The sequence below is a fragment of the Budorcas taxicolor genome, chromosome 5 (genome assembly GCF_023091745.1).
Source record: "Budorcas taxicolor isolate Tak-1 chromosome 5, Takin1.1, whole genome shotgun sequence".
In the NCBI taxonomy this organism is placed as follows: Eukaryota; Metazoa; Chordata; class Mammalia; order Artiodactyla; family Bovidae; genus Budorcas; species Budorcas taxicolor.
In genome coordinates, this window is record NC_068914.1 from 14,802,171 (window position 1) to 14,814,321 (window position 12,151).

General features: G+C 38.0%; 1 protein-coding gene across 1 annotated transcript in view; it reads right to left on the minus strand.

Moving 5' to 3' along the window:
• Positions 1–590: 590 nt before the first annotated feature.
• SAMD8 (sterile alpha motif domain containing 8) overlaps positions 591–12,151 on the minus strand; it is a 46,853-nt gene continuing 35,292 nt past the window's right edge. Inside the window, exons 3-6 of the mRNA XM_052640946.1 lie at positions 11,507–11,602; positions 7,680–7,797; positions 1,135–1,285; positions 591–954 (exon numbers count right to left, since the gene is read on the minus strand). Of these exons, the coding sequence (XP_052496906.1) occupies positions 650–954; positions 1,135–1,285; positions 7,680–7,797; positions 11,507–11,602 (670 nt within the window). The 3' untranslated portion in view covers positions 591–649. The remainder of the gene's footprint in view (positions 955–1,134; positions 1,286–7,679; positions 7,798–11,506; positions 11,603–12,151) is intronic.

Here is a 12,151-nt window from a genome sequence, read left to right on the forward strand (position 1 = left end):
GTGAAAAAATGCCAGTGTTATATTTGTACTTTGTCATCTTATATATGGCCTCTTTCATTCTCGTTTCAAGGATCCTGGTATATTCAGTTTACTTTTCTTACAGACAGTTCAGAAGGCAAAAATTAATTTGTCAGTAAAATGGATCACTTCCCAGAGTTGCATTTTTTTAGAAAGACACAGAGATTAGTTAAAGAACAAGCATTGCTCATTGGGTAGGGGTTTTTCCTTTGAAGAAAATAAGGAGCTTAACAAATTATTAGTATTCTTCTCAATATTTCTTGCCTACAGTCTTACTGGAATTTTTTTTTTTTACACCTTTCAACCAGCAAACTGCTTACGTTGATTAGCTTAAGCTTAAGTTCAATAGGCAAATACTCAAAAGGTAAAGCTAAGAGCCTGACTTCAATCATAACATTAAGTCTGCCTAAAGAGAAGGGGCAGAAAACATCTACTTAAACTTCTGTTTGACAGACAGGTAAGGACTCTTGATTGTTCTTATTTGCTTGCTATGGTCACAGTCTCGCTCAGAGAACTTTGTCAACACATAGGCAAAAAACCAAGACATTCAGGAACAAGCTGGGGGGAGAAAACAAAGTTACTTTCAAAAAGGACTGCATTTTTAGTCATGAGCCCATTACAAAGATAGTCTTCATCCAATTAGTCTTTTCATTATTGCTGGTTTTGAAAATGGCCAACAATATTCATTTGGGACTGTACCATTAACATTGCACTCAAAAAAAGAAAACATGGGAAACCAAATTCTTGCTCTCCTACTCTGCTGATATGCTCTGGTATTGGCTAGAGTATGGTAGTACAAAAAGAGTCTCGTTGTGATATAAAAGGCAATAAACACATCAATGGAATAATGTTCATGGGCAGCCAAAATGAAGAAGATTCCAAAGAGGTTGAGAACCCAGGATAAAGTGTGCAAGAAATTCCAGCTTCTTGGTGTATCTGAGAAAAGGACAGAAAGATCATTTTAAAATCATTTCTTCCAACATTTCTTCCAATGTTTCTCAGTCATACGTTTCCTAGATCTGTTTTTCCCATTCTTCATAGAATTTGACACTCTTCCCACCGCCCCCTGTACAGCTAGTCATTTGCTATGTAGAGAAGTACTAAAAAGATACTTACATTCAGTGACAAAGAAATTCAGCATAGTTAGGACGACTGTGTGGCCACTGAACATGTAATCTCCACAAGTGTGAACGCCAGTCAGGGTCATACCAAAGCCACTCCAAATGGCAAAGGCCCGGTGTAATTTCTCCCATACACTGCCATATACCTATAAAGAAAGCTAAGAATTAGTGTTTCAAATGCTTAGGGCAATAGAGGCTCTTACAACTCCCACTGAAATTCAAAGACTGAATGACAGATCTAAGCAAAATCAACCAGACTCCCACTGTAATTAACTGCATAGTGGTGAAGAATCTGCCTGCCAATGCAGGAAATGCAAGAGACGCAGGTTTGATTCTGGGGCTGGGAAGATCCCCTGAAGTAGGAAATGCAACCCATTCCTCCAGTATTCTTGCCAGTAGAATCCCATGGACAGAGGACCCTGGAAGGCTATAGTCCATGGGGTCGCAGAGTCAGATATGACCAAGCAACTGAGCACACATACAGTGAAATCAATGCAATTCAAACTTCTCTACTAGGACTTCCTTTACCGTGAAAAAGTCGTTGTTGTTTAGTCGTGCAGTCGTGTCTGACTCTCTGTGACCCCATGAACTGCAGCACACCAGGCTTCCCTGTCCTACACTATCTCCTAAAGTTTGCTCAGGTTCATGTCCACTGAGTTAATGATGCTATCCAACCATCTCATCTTCCCTTCTCCTCCTGCCCTCAATCTTTTCCAGAATCAGGATCTTTTCCAATGAGTCAGCTCTTTCCATCAGGTGGCCAAAGTATTGGAGCTTCAGCTTTGATCAGTCCTTCCAATGAATATTCAGGACTGATTTCCTTGAGGATTCACTGGTTTGCTCTCCTTGAAGTCCAAGGGACTCTCAAGTCTTCTCCAGCACCACAGTTCAAAAGCATCAATTCTTCAGAGCTCAGCTTTCTTTATAGTCCAACTCTCACATCCATACATGACTACTAGAAAAACCATAGATTTGACTTTGGTTGGCAAAGTAACATATCTGCTTTTTAATATGCTGTCTAGGTTTGTCATAGCTTTTCTTTCAAGAAGCAAGTGTCTTTTAATTTCATGGCTGCAGCCACCATCTGCAGTGACGTTAGAGGCCAAGAAAATAAAGCCTGCCACTGTTTCACTGTCTCCCCATCTATTTGCCATTAAGTGATGGGATGGGATGCCATGATCTTAGTTTTCTGAATGTTGAGTTTTAAGCCAGTTTTTTCACTCTCCTCTTTCACATTCATCAAGAGGCTCGTTAGTTCCTCTTCACTTTCTGCTATTAGGGTGGTGTCATCTGCATTTCTGAGGTTACTGATTATTTCTCCGGGCAATCTTGATTCCAGCTGTGCTTCATCCAATCCGGCATTTCACATGATGTACTCTGCATAGAAGTTAAATAAGCAGGGTGACAATATATAGCCTTGATGTACTTCTTTCCTGATTTGGAACCAGTCTGTTGTTCCATGTCCAGTTCTAACTGTTGCTTCTTAATCTGCATACAGGTTTCTCAGGAAGCAGGTAAGGTGGTCTGGTATTCCCATCTCTTAAAGAATTTTCCAGTTTGTTATGATCCACACAGTCAAAGGCTTTGGAGTAGTCAATAAAGCAGAAGTAGATGTTTTTCTGGAATTCTGTTGCTTTTTCTATGATCCAATGGAAATTAAAAGCTTACTACAGCACAAAAGCATTGCCAAGTTTTATACCCTATAACACAGTAGAATTTGCTTGCCTGTTCTTGCCAATAAGAAACAGGCTATGACAGAGATAATGGCTACCATTCAATATCCTCTTTCCCTTCTTCAGTAGTAACAGTTCTAAAATCATTTAGAAGAGGTGACGAATTCAACTGTAACACTGTATTTCTCATCCCTCCTTGCAGCTAGGTGTGGCTAAGCGACTAAGTTCTGTACAGTAAGATGGAAAGTGGAAGTATAGAAGATTTCTGGGAAGGCTCTTATCAATGAAAGAGACAACAGCTTGGAGGAAGTCTTCTTTACCTTTCCTTCTTCCAGCCTATAACTCAGACGTGACAGTTAAAGCTCTGGCAGTCACCATGGCTACAAAGTCGCCTTGAGGATGCAAGCCAAGTGTTAGGACAAGAGGGCAGAAAGGCAGAAGAATCATGGATTTTTGATAACTCCATAAAGTTATCAAACACCTGATCTGAAGTACTTACTTTCAGACTTCTCTTATGAGAGAGAATAAATCATTGCTTGTTTATTAAACTACAGCCACCATAAAGTTCCTGTTATTAGTAGCCAAATCTAATCCCAACCCCCACACATAAAACTTAAAAAAGTAATCCATTGTAAAGTAAAATAGAGTAAAAAAAAAAAAAAAGTAATCCATTTTGAGGAAGAGTTTGAGCAACGGTCACTTTTTTAAAAAGGCATTTAACACATAATAACAATACAAAAAATTGCTGTAAGTTTATTTGCATTTCTATGTGCAGCATGCTACTATATGCTTTTATGTTATTACATTTAATTTCCACAAAAATTGTATGAACTGATTTAACTGTGTAGATTAGGAAACTGGCTTCAGAGAGGTCACATGGCTAATAAGTAATAATGTGAACAGAGGGAGTCCAGTTCTAGAGCCCTATATCTTAAAGATTCCATGGCCAATGAACAAGAGGAACAATCTCACTAGAATCACCATTTCATTAGAAATCTCACCTGATTATACACTACCCAGTTTCCCCCTTCTGTCTCAGCTGATGGCAGGGGAGGGAGAGAAATTTATTATCAGAGAAAAGGAAAGGAGATACTAAAATATACATGGTTTGCTTATTTCCATGACCTCTAATGAGAACAGGGTTAGAGACATTGCGCAAGTGAGAGTAAAAAAATCAAGCAGTGAAGAACAGATTGGTAGGAAAATATCTCAGCCAAAGACAGGAAACAAGTGATGTCAGTTTAAAAAAAAAAGAAATTATTACACAACACTGTAAATCAACTATACTGCAATAAATTAAAGAAAAATACTATAGTACAAAAAAGAAAAGCAATTATTGCCCAATTACTTGTCTCCCTATCCTTTCCAATCGTAAAATGCCCCAAATATCTTTCCAGAAAAATAAAAACTGAAACACAATAGAATGAATTTAGACATTTTGATGAGAAATTTTCTTTAACTGTTTCTTTCCTTTCCATCACGAAATTAAAAAAGAAAACAGGCATGTTCTTGGTTCTGTCTCCAAACCCACTACTTCTGGGAATGAGATTTCAAGCAATTACTTTATTACAATGTAAAAGCCCTATGGAGTTCATTGTAAGGGATTTGACTGATAGATAATATTATCTTAACTTTCTAATTTTAATGACTGCTGCAAATACAGGTCAATAAATAGGTTATATTATAATTCAAAGCAATTAATAGTATTTAGGGCAGATCTGAACAGGTATACCCACATTAAGCTAACTGATAATGAAAAACTGTCATTAGAGACAGAAAAAGGGCTGTCCATACTGTAGAGGGATGGTATCTAATTTATTTTTGTAACACATGTTGCAGCCCTATGCATATATATCCTTTCCTTTAGTGGCTGACCTGCAATTAAATTCCTCAGCTACAGGGAATTCTCCTTTCACTGTAACAAGCTTACTTATTTTTCCTTTTAAATCTCTTCTAATTGATTTGGGGGAAACTGTTCTATCTCTCCTTCACACTATGCACAGAAATTCAGCGGATTTTCTAGCTAAAGAATGTCACTTGCTATCCAGTTGTACAAGAATTAAGTCATTAGCTACTGTAGTCCCTGACCTTCAACATGCCCTGAAAGGACATCAAGGACAGAGACCAGGAATGAGGTACTCTGTGTTCTGCAAAAACAGACAGAATAGGCCTTCAGGACTGGAGAAGGCAATGGCACCCCACTCCAGTACTCTTGCCTGGAAAATCCTGTGGACGGAGGAGCCTGGTGGGCTGCAGTCCATGGCGTCGCTAGAGTCGGACACAACGGAGCTACTTCACTCTCACTTTTCACTTTCATGCATTGGAGAAGGAAATGGCAACCCACTCCAGGGTTCTTGCCTGGAGAATCCCAGGCACGGGGGAGCCTGGTGGGCTGCCATCTCTGGGGTCACACAGAGTCGGACACGACTGAAGTGACTTAGCAGCAGCAGCAGGCCTTCAGGACAGTTTTCCCCCTGCCTGCCCAGGAGAAAATTTTATGAACCTAATTTCTTGCACCCATACTTAGAAAAGCACTAAAATCACTGACCGAGACAGCTGTTCCTCACGCCTAGCAGCAACTTTCTACCGAGATGTGTGGCTCGATCACTTTCTCCAAGACCACATATATGCTAACTGCTTCCCTTACTTCTTTAGCATAGTTCCTAAGAGGCTGCTCTCAAACTCGGAGCTCTCACACTGTGCATTTTTATTTCAGTCAAGAGATTAAAAGATTGAATCTCAAAATATAAGACCATAAAAGTCTCAGACATCATCTTTCATTAATCAGAATGACAGTGACTCCAAAAATTGATAAAACGTAGTACTGGCAGTGTGATGGGGAAAGTGACATGCACAGTGGTGACAGCATGAAAAAGTAGTCTTTCCTAGTGAAAATGGCAGCAATATGTATCACGATTGTTCTGTCCTTTAATTTCATAACTCCACTCCCAGGAACTTATCTTAAGACTATTAAATAAGTGAAAAAGCATGTTTATCATAGCATTATGTATAAAGAGTAAGATTTGAAAATAACCTAAATGCATGCCACTTGGACAGTGGTAAATTGTACAATGGAATACTCTGCAGCTATTAAAAAGATGAGGTATAGTTATATGTATTTTTTCAGAAAAAGTAAACAACACATTGTTAAGTAAAACATAAGCTGAAGTACAACGTCTGTGATATAATCCTATCTTTTGTTTAAAAAGCAGCTATCTACACAAACTTGTGTGAATGTGCAAGCATGGTTAAAAATAGTCTGTGTGGCTATAAACTTTTAACAGTATTATTTATGGGGTGGGGTGAAAGAAGAGGGAATTTTTAATTTACATATTTTTATAAAATTTGAAAATTTACAATAAGTTTATGTAACTTGGTAACTAGAAGTACTTTCCCTTTTGGGGGAGAAAAAAAAAAGAAGAAACAAAAGCATCTTTTACCTTAAAAAAATAAAAGATTTCCTTTACAGTAAATCCTAAATGTCATTACCCCTTCCTCCTTTCTTACTGGTCAGTCTCGTTATACCTCGAGAAAGTTTATATATCCTTCAGCTCAGGGCTATATTTTTAGTTCTTGATCTCCTTTGGCTGCTTAATCTTCCCTCCTCGACATTTCAGCTATTTATATTGCAGCAGAAGAACTGACACTTAATTTGTTTCACACTTTACAAACAACATTAAGATAACAAGAAACATGTTAGTATATTATTAAAATATTTGGGAACACCTAACTAAAGCATGGAGGCTTAGAAAAGAGGCTAACAAATCCTTTTGTCCAAATTTAATGAGTCACAACAGCCAATTCTGTATACAAAGCACAAATGATCTTCACGATTTAAAAAAATTTTTTAAAATAATTCATTACTTTGTTTTTTTTGTTCCCATCTGTATAAGTTATCCTCTCTCAGTTTAGCCAGAAGAGAAGGTTATGTCTACAGTACACCAAAACAACCTATAAAGTATAAAACAAAAACAAAATCAGCCATTATTATAATACATCTCTGAAAGAGTCGGAGAAGGCAATGGCACCCCACTCCAGTACTCTTGCCTGGAAAATCCCATGGACAGAGGAGCCTGGTAGGCTGCAGTTCATGGGGTCGCAGAGTCGGACATGACGGAGCGACTTCACTTTCACTTTTCACTTTCATGCATTGGAGAAGGAAATGGCAACCCACTCCAGCGTTCTTGCCTGGAGAATCCCAGGGACGGCGGAGCCTGGTGGGCTTTCATCTATGGGGTCGCACAGAGTCGGACACGACTGAAGCGACTTAGCAGCAGCAGCAGCCGAAAGAGTAAAGTTTAGAGTAGTGGGTACTATATTTTAAATGGAATATGGTTGAACTTCATTGCCTTTTTTTTTTTTAATACTTTATTTTATTTGGCTGCACCAGGTCTTAGCTGTGGCATGGTGGGATCTAGTTCCCTGACCAGGAATCAAATCCGTGCCGCCTGCAGTGGAAGCAGAGTCTTAAACACTGCACCACCAAGGGAAGCCCCCGCAACACTTTTTTAAAGAGGAGTGATGAAGACAGTGAAAGGTCCGGAGTCATATAACATGAGTAACTAAAGACGCTGAGGATGGTGGGAAAGGAAAAATGATAATTGAAAGCTACTTTTTTTCTGTAGCTCTACAGCACTGAACTAGTTAGGATCGATGGATGGAAGTAACAGGGAGGCAGATTCTGGCTTATGGCTTAAAACTTTTACCAAATTATTTCTACACGTTTATTACTGATACCAAAAATGCTAAAAAGCACATTTAATTAATAATATTAAAAGCAAAATCTAAGCCTTAGTTCATACATACATCTAAGCCATCAACACACTAAGAGTAAGAGGGAAGAATGGTGAAGAAGACAGCAGGCTACCTTTCCAGTACACTGAAGGTGCTGTCCTGGCACGGAGAGGGAGGTCACAAACATGGTAAAGCAGCGAAGCAAGAAGACAGTGCCCATCAGACTACAAAGCCTTCGCAGAAGTATGGACCTGTGAACAGAGTGACCAAAAAGGAAGAAAGGTCAGAAGAAAACAAACCAAAATATCCCCAGGCAACTAATGTTTACTTTGAGGGAGAACAAGCAGGAAAACCATTAGACTCTTTGAAGACAGAAATCTTAAGAGACCATCTAACAGAGTGTCCGACAGGACCATCCACAGTGATAGAAACGGACCATCTATGCCCTGTCCAAGAGACCATCGATATGTGGCTCTTGAGTATCTGAAATGTACAAGCGAGGAACGTAATTTTATTTCATTTCCACTAAATTAAATTTGAACAGCCACATGTGGCTAGCACCTGCCATGTTGGACAGTGCAGACCTAAGAGCATCATTTTACTGTAAGAAAATATGACTAAGAGAAAGCAAAAGTTACACAAGAAAGAAGATAGTCCCTCGCCTGACACTTATCTTAGCGTTAGTTTTATTACTCATATATTGTCATAACTTATTTACTTAATGAGAAGTAAAGTTAAATATGTGATTCTAGGGAATTTTTTTGCTCATCAATGACACTGTAAATTGGTTAATAACTAATTATATAATAAACTCTCTAATTTCTCTTAAATTTAAGCTACAAAATACTGTTTTTTTAATACTAAGTTTTACATTAAGCACATCTCTAACAAAAACTTGAAACTGCATGAAATCACTTGTACTGATAATTTTTTTAAATGTTTTAAGCGAAAACAGATTAGAAGATTCTTAAGTACAGAGACTTGGCTTATACATTTTTAAAATGCTCCTCCCACCCACCCTCAAAAAAAGTACTGAACACAAGGTTAGGTGAGTTTCAAACTGCAGTGTGTGTACACCTGGGATGGAGATCAGAAATCTGGATTTATTTTAATTTTTTTCACTTCAAATATACTTCTGCTTTATTGTCTTTCTCCTCTCCTCAAGGAACTCTAATTATTCATGAGTTACACCTTTTCCAGGCTATCCCCTCAGTATTCCCCCAAATTTAATCTATTTTCTATCTTTAAAAATATTTTTTCTTCAAATTATCTTCTGATTCATTAATCCCCTCTTCTGCTGAATTCAACTAGATGTCATACTCATTACTGAATTCTCAATTTCATGGATTTTAAAAACTGTGTTTGCTTCTAGAGTGTCCATTTTCTTCTTTTAAAATTATATTGAACACAGTCAGCAGGGGCTTTCCTGGTGGCTTCCCTGCTGGCTCAGACAGCACAGAATCTGCCTGCACTGCAGGAGACTGTTTGATCCCTGGGTTGGGAAGATCCCCTGGAGAAGCGAATGGCAACCTCCTCCAGTATTCTTGCCTGGGAAATCCCACGGACAGAGGAACTTGGCAGGCTACAGTCCGTGGGGTCGCAAAGAGTTGGAGACTACTTATACTAGTCAGCAGAATTACTTTAAAATCTGTGGCTGGTACCTCCATTTTCTGGATCCACTGTGGGTCTATTCCATTATTTACTGTTTCTCTTAAATTTTAATCATATTCTCTTACATACTTGTGTGCTTTTTTTATTATTTACTTGAGTGCCAGATATTGTATATAAAAATTTTTAGAATTAAATTTATTGATAGGTCTATATTGTCTTCCCAAAGAGAGATTTGATATCTCTTTTGGCAAGTAGTTAAGGGATTTAACAATCTAGGGTCACTTTAATACAATTTTAGAAACTGAAATTATTTCAAACTAGGTTTCCGTCTCTGCAGGATCTGCTTCATTTCTGGTTCACTACTGAAGCCATGGTACTATAAAAAAGAAGAAAAGAAGCTAAGAAAGAGAAGAACTAACACTGAACGGAGAGGGTCCCAACTCAAAGCAGGAAGATTCTACCATTTCTTACTTTTCTTAATAGGCCCTGCTCTCCAACATTTTGAGAAACCACAGGAGCCTAAATTGAATACACTATCATCCAGAGAAGAATTAAGTTTGTTGAGACTCAGTTAGCAGTACTGACTTGAGAACAGTCTAGCCCATTCCAAGATCCACAGCTTAATCTGCGAGTTTTCCTATCAGCCACTCAACTTTGTTACACACCTAAGGCTTCGTCTCCTTATCTCAGCTTTGGCAATACAACCAGTGTAACCCTGTTTTTTTCAAAGATTCGTATTCATTCCTCTGATTTTACACGATAGGTTATTTTTTCTTTGTTTTCTTCTTCACGTGTATGTGTGTTTGGGGATCTTTGGGATTTTCCTGTCTTCCTACAAGCTCAGTGATGCAATAAAAATTTCTTAATACAAGATTTATGGAGAATTTTCTTATCATATGGTGGGAAGTCCAGAGCAAAGGTTTCTGCCTTCTTTCTTCCAAGTTATCATTTTGTGAGGTTTTTGAAGAAGATAACAAGGAACCTGGATTTTAACGAGAACCCAGGTGATTCTAATGAAAGTGGCACAAAGACCATACTTTGAGAAACACTTTGTTTGACTAAGTAAACATCAAAACTGGAATTTAGTTGCTGCACTTTGCCAAACCTACCAAGGTTTCCTATATAAACTCAACTCTTGTTTTTAAAGAGTGGATCCATTCAGATCTACAGGGTCTTGTGAGGCAAAGTTAAATTAGAAAGCAGCAGTGATACATGTGTTTTTAAACCACCTCTGGTTTTAAGCAATCCAGCTATATATATTCCTGCAGAGTAAAAGAGAATGAAGTGCAATATGGCCTAAAAGTGTGACAAGAATAGCAATCATCAACCTTTCTTTTCACCTCCAAAGCACTGAAATAACTGCTGCTTAGGAGCAAAAGCCCATCACTGTGGTTTACCTTACGCACCTCCTGGTGAGGAGAAAGAATAAAAAAAAAAAATCAAGCAAATGTCCCTATTCTTCTTCAGCGTCCAAAGACAACAGATAGGAGATCCACAAACCTTGTCAGTTCTTTAGTTTTTTCTTTACTATGCCTTAATCCTTGTTGCTTGTATGTTTTATATCACAGCACTGTGGTATATATCTGTTAATCCCATACTCTTAATTTATTCCCACCCCTCCTGTGTCATACACATACTTCCCCTTTGGTAACCATAAGTTTGTCTCCTATGTCTGTGAGTCTGTTTTTCTGTTGTAAATAAACTGAACTACATTGCTTTTTAGATTTCACACTATGTCTTTATTTTTTAAATAATTTCCCCTCTTTAATTATATAGGAAAGGAGCCTTCTCTTACACTTCTTTCTTTTTTAATGAAAACATTCTTCCCTTTATATTTCTTGTGAAAGTACAAAAGCAGCACCTTTCCTATTCTGCAGTCTCCTGTGTTATCTGTAGTAAACTACACTTGCTAGATGCGCATGATGTGCAAAGTGACCTCTGTTTTAATGGGCCTCCTTCAAGCAGAGAATAGTTTCTTTCACCCAAACATCTGACAGAAGACTGTTCCCTGGAGAGGTCCCAAGCCTTCTATAGACAGTGATATTTCCAATTTGCTTACAGAGAAAGGTAAGGCTAGACTTAGGCTGTTAGTAGTTAGCACATGGTTATATATCACCGTCTCTCCCTGCAAAATATATTTGGAATATTACTAAATATATAGGTACTACCTCAGGTTGACTCTTTTGCCGATCAAACCCAAAATATTTTTCTGTACCAATAACTGTAATGTTATAACAACTAGAGAAGGAAATTAATAAGGAAACAGCAAAGGAAGAAACAAGGTTTGATGACCTTTACGTAAGATAGTCAAAACATTTTCAGTCTTGTAATTTTAAATAAGAGAGGTACCTGTGCTTGTGAAGAAGAAGAACCAGGAGCCAAATATAGCACAGAATCATGCCACATACTTCTGTCATGGCAAAGGCCCATGGAATTCTGGGGACGCTGGAAAGGAAGAAAGTTACATGTTTGGACTGACATGAAGTACATGTATGCAAATGGTGCCACCCTTTTCAATAAGATATTCTTCTAATAATGACCTTAAAAGTACTTTCTTTAACTGTTACCTCTTTTAGAAGATGGTATCTGGAGAACCTGAGAAAAAAAAACTATTTCATAAAATAGTTTCATGAAACTATTTGAACCTCTCTGTGTCTGTGATTCCCAGTTATGGTTCTCTGCAGAGAAGTAACAACTCTTGTCTCCTTCCCCATAACATGGCAGACCCAGATACAGGACTGCTCCCAAAAGAGAAGAGGGGAAAAGGCTCACGTCTTAAATGATATGCATTTCAGAATCCACAGTCAGGACTTAAACTCAACTACTCTTTTTTTTGGCTGTTTGTTTAGTGTATTTTGTTTTCAAAGTAAATAGAGTTTTTGTTTTGTTTTACTCCTTTTTGTGTCTCTCTCTGCCCTCCTTTGTTTTATATTTCTGTTTCTTCTGTCTTTTCCATTGATCTCTCTTTCCTTACTAAATCCACAGCATCTGTGA